We start from the raw sequence: 9590 nt of genomic DNA on the forward strand, positions 1-9590 counted from the left end.
CAGTTAAGATAAGTGGACCGTAAGGCACGTGGCAGTCATAGGATATTGTAACCTGTGTTTAATCTCAGATTTCCAAAACAAAAGAAAGAAAGAAAGAAAGAAAGAAAGAAAGAAAGAAAGAAAGAAAGAAAGAAAGAAAGAAAGAAAGAAAGAAAGAAAGAAAGAAAACGATTTTTTACAATCCTTCTAACAGTGACTCTTGTACAATATAACATAAATACTGTGCTGGAAAAAACAATATTCCAAATTTTTTTTGACCAGTTTCAGTCTCTCTCTGTAAACATTGAAAAATGCAAATCAAGTCTCCTCAGTTCTCAACAAGACAACATCAAAATAACAACAAATGTTCGGTGTGTAAGGCTCAGCCACCTCACTAATCAAACAGTCTCTAAAGGAAACCTTTTCAGTTTGCTTCCTTTTGTTTTCTAATCCGTTAAATGTTCCAAGGAGTGAACCGTGCTTAATTGTAGATCCACAAGGAGCAGAGGTGAGCAGGGGGGAGCTAAGGGATGGGGCCAGGGAGGGCAGGGGAGAGGGGGCTGTGAAGAAGGGCTCCATCTATCAGAAGAGGCTGGTCAGCGTGGTCTGTGATGGGCTCCGGCACTCGTGGACATCCATGCTACCCGGCACGGAGGTGAGCACAGAGGTGACAGTGGGCATGGTGGGGTTGGTCAAGTCCGTAAGGGTGGTGGGTGTGCTGGAGGGACTCATGGAGGCGTTGGAGATCTCAGAGGCCGGGCCTGACGGTGTACCACCCTGCAGCGTGGAGCCGTCGGACGCCTTGTCTACCCCGGTGCTCTCCTGCCGCAGCAGGTTCCTCCTGAATTTGGCCCGAGCGTTTTGGAACCACACCTGCAGATGGATGATCTGTTAGTACACTTCTAAATACCAAAACAAACCCACGCGTGTTTGATATCATAAAGAAATAACATTCATGCAGAAAAACATTATTATTACATTATTACAGGACTTTCAGTTCAACCTATTTGGTCGTTCCTGAGTGTGCAGATGGTTTTGCTTTCTTGGGTCCAGGTTTTGAAATATAAACATTTTTTTATTTGGAGCCGTTTCCTTCAGTAAAATAATTCCACATATATTTGTTTTGGTGCTGAAATGTAATTTTCAGTGGTGTGAGCACTTCCAGTATATTGGGCTAAAAGTCTGCACACCACTAAAGATAGATTTCAATATGTTCCTCTGCCCTTTCTACACTGTTCGATTAACCGGGAACTCCTGTTTCCAACATGTTCAACACACTACTTTTATGCATTATGTTTGCTGTTGGTCATACAGTTTTCTGCAGACTGTAGTCTGAAGTGTTCTGCTACATAAATGCCAGCCCGCTCCTTTAACAGTCTGTATGTAAACTGGATTTCTAACAAAATGTAATGCGTCACTGTGAACACACTGAACATGATTTCTTCTCTCAGTCTTGTCACTTCCTACAGCAGGTAATACAGTTCAGGCTCTTCAGCTGCCTCACCACACAGCACCGACACTAATAAAAAGAGGACGTGATACTCATGCTGATGGATTACCTACTGTATCCCAGGCAGGTCTCGAAGCTAATTTTGATGCTCTAGTAAAATAAAGGAGACCCATACCTGCCTGAAAGCTGGGAAAAGCCCTCTCAGGGGTATCAGCCTCTTGTGTTGGAAACTGGCTAGTTGTGAGGTATCAGCTGAGAGGTAACTAACACATGTTCATGTTTCCAGAACGCACAGTTGGAAACGGCAAAAGGGTCAATCACAAGACCGACACAGACAAATAATAATTCATTACATAATTGTTTGCTTACTTGACTTTAACAGCTAAAGCACCAAACGTGTTTCACGACAGTTGGTGATGAAAACCAGAGAAAGGAGTTTAAATATCTGAAACCTAAGTAAGTATGTAAGTATGAAAATTTTAACTCAGCTTTAACTGAACGCATTTCACAATTTTTCTTTGACTAAGACCAAAACTTCTCCGCACCTAAACCAGCCTGTGACAAATGTAGAAACTGTCACAGTCAAGCAACAGACGTGTATCTCTTGGGGAATAAGTATATTTCAAAAATGTAAATATATCAAAATATAACGCGGCTTGTGATGTCACTGAATCTCAAGAATACCCATATTATCTCCATTATCTAGCGAGCATCTCTTTGTGTCTCTTTAAAGTCTGTTTGCAGATGTTCTGACTGGAGACAAAGATAAAAGAACACTTGGAAACACTAAGCCTGAGCGCTCGTCCTCTGTGTGTAAAAGCTATAAAAGCCTTTACTTTTCATGGCTGTTCACACAAAAGAAATTAAGCCATTTCTTTTATTATGCTTGCACATGAAAATAGAGAGCAATGTCCTCCTGCTTTCATTGACCCTGGCAAAAAGCAACACGGGTCCTATTTACAGTGTTTGCAGAAAGAAATGCAGTTATGATTTTACACATTTGCAATAAGATTAACGATATCCTTATTTTTTTATCACAACCTTCTTTTTTTGCTCTGGGATTTTCATTTATTTGTCATGTTTTTGAATATAAGATTTCCTCTCTTTTTCCAGTAATAAAAGTGTGTTCTGTGATTTGCAGAGCGAACGAGGCAGCAGCCGAGCTGAGTGTTGGGAAGTGTTAGTGATGGAGTCATGATGGAGCCATGGGAATCGGGCGGCTAGAGAGTCGCTTCAGCTGAAGTAACAGACATGAAAACTCGAACGCATCAAAGCAAAACGACTGCTTTGTTTTCTGTGAGCGTTAATTAAAGCAGCGGGATGTTTTTTTTCTTCCTTCTCAGTAAAATTTTGATTTAGAAACCTTTTTGTCTTATTTTTCTTCTTTTCAGTACCCCAGATAATTTGCTGTCGTCTTTTGTGGAAATCAAATGCTCTGTTGTGTTGTCGCATTCTTTGCATGTATTACAGAGCTTTTTGCTTTTCATCCCTCACTCGTCACCACAACATCACATCATCCACTGAGTTATATTACGTTTCATTTTTTTTAACATTTCTCTTTGATTTCCAGGTAATTTTGGTTTCCAGCATGAACAGAAATATTAAGTCTGTTTTTCCTGAAGGCAATTAGAAATTCTGCTTCTGCTGTTATGAAAACGAGAAAAGAAACAGAAACAAAGTAAGGGAATCCAATTCTGATTTTGTTTTACTTGTTTCCTAAAAGTCTTCCAAGAACTTGAGATGAAAAACAGCAAAATCATAAAATAAAGCAGCTGATTTGGCTCCTAACTGTAAAACACCACTTCATTTATATTACCACTGGTTATCACTGGAAATGTCGCCCTGTTGGCTTGTGCGAGCTACTTTTAGTAACAGAAAAGTGAACTGTGGTCGAGAAGTGAGAGGCTGCTGGCGCTACCTGTAAGACCCGCTTGGTGAGGCCAGTTTTCTGGGCAAGCTGCTTGAGGTCCTTGGCGTCTGGGTTGTGGTTGATGGCAAAGTAGGACTTCATGGTCCTCAGCTGGTGATGCTTGAAGGACGTCCGCATGCGCTTGGTCTTCTGACTGGAGCTGTACTGGGAGTCCCTGTCCATGGATTCGCCGTCGTTCTCGTTACAGCTCAGCGCTTCATGTCAGCAGAGAAAGGAGGACAGTGGGTTAAGACAAGTTGGAACTCATTATTAACGTCATCATTTCATTCCTCTGCTGCTGTTTATGAAATTCTCATGTCCCCAGAGTATTATACTGTTACCAGCAAGGAGGTGAAAATATATTTCAAAGAATAGCCTGGGCATTTAAAACCTGCGCTTTCAGTTCAATTTAATATTATTTATATAGCACTTGGTGAAAAACAAAATCCTTTTCACAGAAACAGACCTCTGGCAGAACTGTTGTGGCAAATTTGGGGGGGGGGGGGGGGGGGGGTATTTTGTAATTCTTTTCACATATTATTTTATTTAAACGTCTACATTAAATTCAGCAAGAGATCTATAGAAACTTTGTGCACTGAGGGGCTTCGTGAGGCGCTGACTTTAAAGCACGACAGTGTGACTGATCCAAATAACTAAACTGTAAAAAAAAGAAGAAAATTGTTTTCTAAGCTCTATTATTGTACACATCTCTTTGTAAATACAATAAAAACGCCTCATTCTGTTTAAATCTGCACAGAAATACAAAGTGACCAAACAGCTGTTTCTTCCAGCTGCAGATCACCTCCTCTCCTCGTGCACCACACCAGTCTATTTGTTTGTGTCTTTCTGTCCTAGGAGGAGGTGCGAGCCTGGATACAGCCATCTCTCTCTCTCTCTCTCTCTCACACGCACACACACACACACACACACACACGCACACACACGCACACACACACACACAGTAACAACAACACACATGTATTTGTCCCCAGCCTGAAAAATTCTTGGCAATATTCAAAGTGTTGCTGCATGCATAACAGTTCGCGTTCAATATCAGAACGCTGCAAACGATGAATATGAAGTGAGTGAAAACCAACGGAATAACACTTCACTTAATTAGCCGATACACACCAGGCAGAACAAATGCTGCTTTCTGGCCAAAACATATGCTGTAGCATTTTTTTTTTTTTTTACAAAAAATAGGAGAAAAGCAGCTTGTAGACGGTTTCCTTTTCCCTGGTCTTCCTGCACAGTTATGGCCGTTTGTAGGAGCTGGCGCAAGGTTAGGGTTAGAGCTGTTCTCATGAGTCTCTTCAGGTGAAGCTTTCGTGTTGTGTGTGGCTGCAAACAGAAGAGGGCGCATCGCTTCTTCACTCTCATCACTCAGCTTCACGAGCTTTTTCTTGTTTTTTCTTAAATGCCCACATTGAAAAAGATAAACTAATTCACAGCATTTTATTTATATAAATTACTTTTCCTTCCGTTATCGTCATCATGACGCCCTTTGTGTGTGTGTGTGTGTGTGTGTGTGTGTGTGTGTGTGTGTGTGTGTGTGTGTGTGTGCGTGCGTGCGTGCGTTTTCTTTTGACATTTTTTTTACATTTAAACGTCAATCACTCTGTGAAATTATGTCAACTTACACATCTTTTTCTACGTCTACATTTTAAGGAAAGAGAAATCCGAACAAAAAGCGTTCTTGTGTGATCACTCCGAGGCTTTAACACCATGTTAGCTGCAATCGCCTTGTTTTTAAAGGAATATGGGAAAAGGATGAGAGTCCAACCACATATTGCTGCCGTTAGCAACTTATTGCGCTCCCTACTCCCTCTTCAAGTGAATAACTCATCAAATCACATTGATCTGGCTGAAATACACCCAGTTTGGCCTGGTCCCAATACAAAAAAACAAAAACGCTCACTCAATGTGTGTATGCCTGTGTGTGCGAGCGAGTGAGAGAGGGGTACAGGGAGGTGGTTTGGGGGGTAGGGTGAGGTGGTGTGTGCGTGGGTGAGGAGTTCTGGTGGTGGTGGGGAGGGGGGTGGGGTCTGTAGATGTCTATGGAGCCTGACAAGTGGAAAAGGGCGAAAGCAAAAGCCGGCACATCAAAAAACTTTTCTTTTCACTCCACAAAGTGGACATGGGAGGAAAAAAGGTTTAGCATCCGCACACTGTTGCCACTGAACATTTAGTTGTATTGAGTTGTATGAAAAGTCCAGTCCACATATTTCAGTCCGCATATTGAGGCTGTTTGCCATAAATAAGGTCTAACTTGTTTCTATGCTGCACTTTTCTGCTTTGTAACCTGTGGCTGTTTTTGTCCCGTGGCCCCACACGTGGCCCGCGAGCTTTTTCTTTGTTTATTAGTTCAGGCTTATTCGTGCAGGGTGTTTAGCGTCTACACCAACGCGCTGCTGATACTTCAAAACTGAGCCGAAAATGTGCAGACTCACAAAGTGTGTATGATCCAGAAGAGGTTACGGGAAAGTGCGCAAAAAATGTAAAAACGCACAACAAATGGAAAGGTTCACTATTACGCACAATTCGGTGTTAAAATATTACAGAGACACCAGGACGGGTTTAAATCTTCTGATATCTCAGTTTGAAGTTACAGTGAACTGTAAATGGAGATATTAAAGCAACAAAGATGTTGTTTTAAATATCGAATAAGTTGTATGGTAAAGCTCAAACAGCGTCACCACTGAGGACGCCACAGCACAGTAAAAACCTCTAACGGAATGTTACAAAAACATTTTTCATTAATGGAGTCTGTCAGCTTCAGTCAGCTCCCTCCACGCTTCGTGGCTCTTGATCTCCACTTTGGACAAAAGCTCAAAGAACTGTTTCTTAAATTTCTTTAAAGGTCTAAAACGATTCAGGCAAAACTTGGCATTAATTAAATAAAAAGGAACAAACGCAAATTATAACTATATCACGTTTTCAATATAATTTCGATCATTTTTTTCTTTCGCTTGTCGAGATTCATTTTACCTGCATTATAAGCAGCCAGCTCGGCCCCTGGCCCAGGACTTTTCCTCTTCCTCGGCCTTCCTTTCTGCACCGTCCCCACGCTGCTGAAGTAGGATAGTCCGAGCGTGTTGGCCGGGCCCAGGCCTTTGTGCGGCACCACGTCCGCGTGGTTAAAATGTGTCTCATATTCTCCCTGGATGAGAGTCTCAAAGTGCAGCCGACAGTACACCAGACTGTCTTTCATGCCAAAGTGGTCCCCGGTGGTGAGCATCTTGCTGCAGGTAGTGCAGGTGAAGCAGTTGAGGTGGTAGACCAGGTCCCGAGCTCGCATCACCATCTCCGAGGCCGAGATTCCCAGGTGGCACCGAGCGCATCTCTGCACCGAAAATCTTCTGCGGACAACACAGAAACCTCATCAGCGGCTGGATGCGAAAGCTGGTGGGCTGTGCTGGTAAACTATGCAGTGGCACGTGTTTTTATGCAAACAGACCAACTTTGACGCACTTAAAGAAGGTGCAAAAAGTTTCCCTGTGGACGAGTGTGCTAAAACCTCGACAGCAGATAAGGGAGTTTGCTAAATGTGTTTAAAAAAAATACCTTTTGTATTTAAAATAGAATCAAAATAGGATTCTATTTTTTTATTTAATTTTCTTGGGCCCAAAGTATTCCTGAGGCTCTCTTTTATTGCAAGGTGGGGGTAGCGGGGGTGGTGGGGGTCACTCTCCCCTAGAGAGATGCTAACCTTAAAACTAACGCTTTCTTTATCTGATTTTCAGGGGAGGGGTTTAGCACAACTGTCAGCATGAATCACAGCTTTTCTTTGGGTCTTAAATGCTCAAAGAGCTTTGACAGGAAAACTCCGAACATCACATTTTCTAAAGAGTTGCAAACAGCTTGTATTCACTGCAGAAAATCCGCTGCAACGCCAGCATCAGTTCTATTTATGTGAAACTAAAAAAAATAATTATTTCATTGACACATTTTAGAATTACTAATGTTTTTAAATCTACCCCCCTCCCCTGCTCAAACCCGGTGCTGCTTTAGATGAAGATAATACAAATATTCACCAATCACATGACCGGGATTAGAGCCCCTGCGCGCTCTCCTACCTGTAGTAGTCCTCTTTGCAGTAGATGCTGCCGTCTTTGCTGAAGCAGGTGAGCTCGGACTCCAGGTTGAGTTTGCACTCGCAGCACTTGAGGCAGCGCATGTGCCACTGCTTGTCCACGGCCAACAGGTAATATCGGTCCGCGATTTTCCTGCCGCAGCCCGCGCACAGAGCCACGCGCTCGTTGGTCATGCATGGCATGGACTGCAGGTCGAAGCCGTCAGGACAAAAACACACGAACAAAAAAAAAAAACAAAGAGAGAGACTCAAAATAAAATCCCGTAAAATCCTTGAAAGCTACAGGACCGCATCTCTACGATATTCTCCTCGAATATCAGCTCACTGCTGAGGGCCACCACTCCCGTGTGGCAAGAACAATAGTCTAAAGATTAAAATATCTATATCTATATATCTATATATACCTATAGATATAGATATATATATCTATATAGATATATATCTATATAGATATATATAGATATATATCTGTCAAATAGATATATAGATATAGATATTTTAATAAAATAATAAAGTATTTTAAAAGCTTCAATAATACAACATATTGAAATTAAAGTAAAATTAAAGTAGCTGCTCTTCTTTTCATCAAAAGACACAAGAAATTAGATATGTTAAAACGAGTATTTTTGTTTCAGTAAAGGAAATAATGAGCTACAATTAGTCTGAAGAGTCTTTACAAAGAGAGCATAAATTACACGGGTAACAGGGGAGGTCAGAGCGTCATTATTCTAATAATCCCGAATACTCAAAAAGCAATGTGCCAAATAAAACGAAGAGCTAAACATACAGTCGTATAATTGCACTTAAAAAGCTCATCGAAGTTCGTTGACATGCTGTGTGTGGGTTTGGAGGATACTGAAGAACATTTGTGGTCATGGGAAGCTGTGTCTGTGCTGTCAGTTTCTATCAGAAAATATAAACCCAGCCATGCTCGTAAAAGCTTTTAATATGAAACAAAGCCTTGTGAGACGAGCATTATTTTTCCAAAGGCCTGTGAATACGGACACATATGCACGCGCCTCTGATTTGCAAACTCTGAATAATAATAATAATAATAATAATAATAATAATAATAATAATAATAATAATAAGAAACACATTTTAAAAACTTGTTTGATTTTATTACAAATATAATTTATTATTACAAAGTAGTCTAACAATTTGGGATTTTTTTGTGAAAATATAGAAAATAAAAAGAAAGGTTGAAAATATGAATTTAAAAACTTACTAGCTTGTTTGCTGTAATGTAACGTGACAAAGTTGGGGCGTTTTTTGGACAGATTAATAGATATATGAATGTTTAATGTTTGCTTACAAAGCAATAACTATTTATATATTAAAAAAACAATTTATAAAAACAAATTGGTGAAGTTTGCAGACGAATGTCGTCTTTTTGAATTATTTCACTGTCTGCTCGTCTCAGGTTTTGTTCTGTCTGCAGCTTTGCTGAGATTAAGTTTTAGGTGAAAGTATGGCAGTAGGAATCAGAAGGTTTAGGCCTGTAACAGCAACTTTGAGAGCAACTTCAATGAAACAAATAAATGAAAGATAATTAGAGACGGGGGGAGAAACATTTTGTGGATACTTTCCCTCCGGTTTGAATTTAAAGTAAAATCAGATTGCTTGGAGCTGGAAGAGTGCAGCCGTTGACACATGTTTCCAGGCTGCCATGCTGCTTGCGCTAAATAGCCAAAGAGGGCCAAAACATGAGTCTCGCCTACCGTCTCTGACTCTCCCATATCGATGGCTGAGCTGATGGCCGCTGACTCGCTCTTTCCTCTCCGGTCCATTTCTTCCACCACACCGCGAACGTCGCCTCCGGGGAGGCCATGGAAAAGCATCGTAGCCGCCGATGGGAGGATGTTATAACTGTTCTCTTCAGATCTGCAAGCCAAGATGTCCATGAGAGGGGGAACCTTCTGCAATTATGCCACTCAAAATTTTCGATCTTTTAACGTTTCCTTTCTTGCCGTGACAAGCGAGAAATCCAGATCAGGGAGGAAAAAATATGAGGGAAAAACTGGACACGTGTTCTCCACACTACGTCTCATCTGCCAATGGAAACCGTCATCCGAATCTCTCCAGCTCTCGTTATTAATAAGCTATGATTAATTCATTAAAAAGCGCACAGATTTGCCTTCTCTTAGTGGCATCTATTT

General features: G+C 41.2%; 1 protein-coding gene across 2 annotated transcripts; it reads right to left on the minus strand.

Moving 5' to 3' along the window:
- Positions 1-561: 561 nt before the first annotated feature.
- Positions 562-9335, minus strand: lhx2b (LIM homeobox 2b). Of its 2 annotated transcripts, none has more exons than XM_085367774.1 (5): positions 9153-9335; positions 7415-7617; positions 6327-6697; positions 3348-3553; positions 562-852 (listed from the first exon to the last, which is right to left on the minus strand). In XM_085367774.1, exons 1-5 carry the CDS (start codon positions 9333-9335, stop codon positions 562-564), a joined length of 1254 nt encoding a protein of 417 aa, XP_085223900.1. The 2 variants fall into 2 exon arrangements, with proteins under 2 accessions (XP_085223900.1, XP_085223899.1); XM_085367773.1 differs by having other exon boundaries at positions 9138-9335.
- Positions 9336-9590: the final 255 nt, after the last annotated feature.

The sequence above is a fragment of the Diplotaxodon limnothrissa genome, linkage group LG12, assembly GCF_057381915.1.
Source record: "Diplotaxodon limnothrissa isolate DT_005_m linkage group LG12, D_limnothrissa_male_GT1.1, whole genome shotgun sequence".
Taxonomy (NCBI): Eukaryota; Metazoa; Chordata; class Actinopteri; order Cichliformes; family Cichlidae; genus Diplotaxodon; species Diplotaxodon limnothrissa.

Bases quoted from the DNA above. Each gene is read 5' to 3' on its own strand.
- lhx2b (XM_085367773.1), bottom strand. From the start codon at position 9,335: ATGGACATCTTGGCTTGCAGATCTGAAGAGAACAGTTATAACATCCTC. The intron at 6,698-7,414 runs GTAGGAGAGCGC...TGTTGTCCGCAG, and splicing joins TGCAAAGAGGACTACTACAG to AAGATTTTCGGTGCAGAGAT. The intron at 3,554-6,326 runs GTAAAATGAATC...GCTGACATGAAG, and splicing joins GCTGGCTGCTTATAATGCAG to CGCTGAGCTGTAACGAGAAC.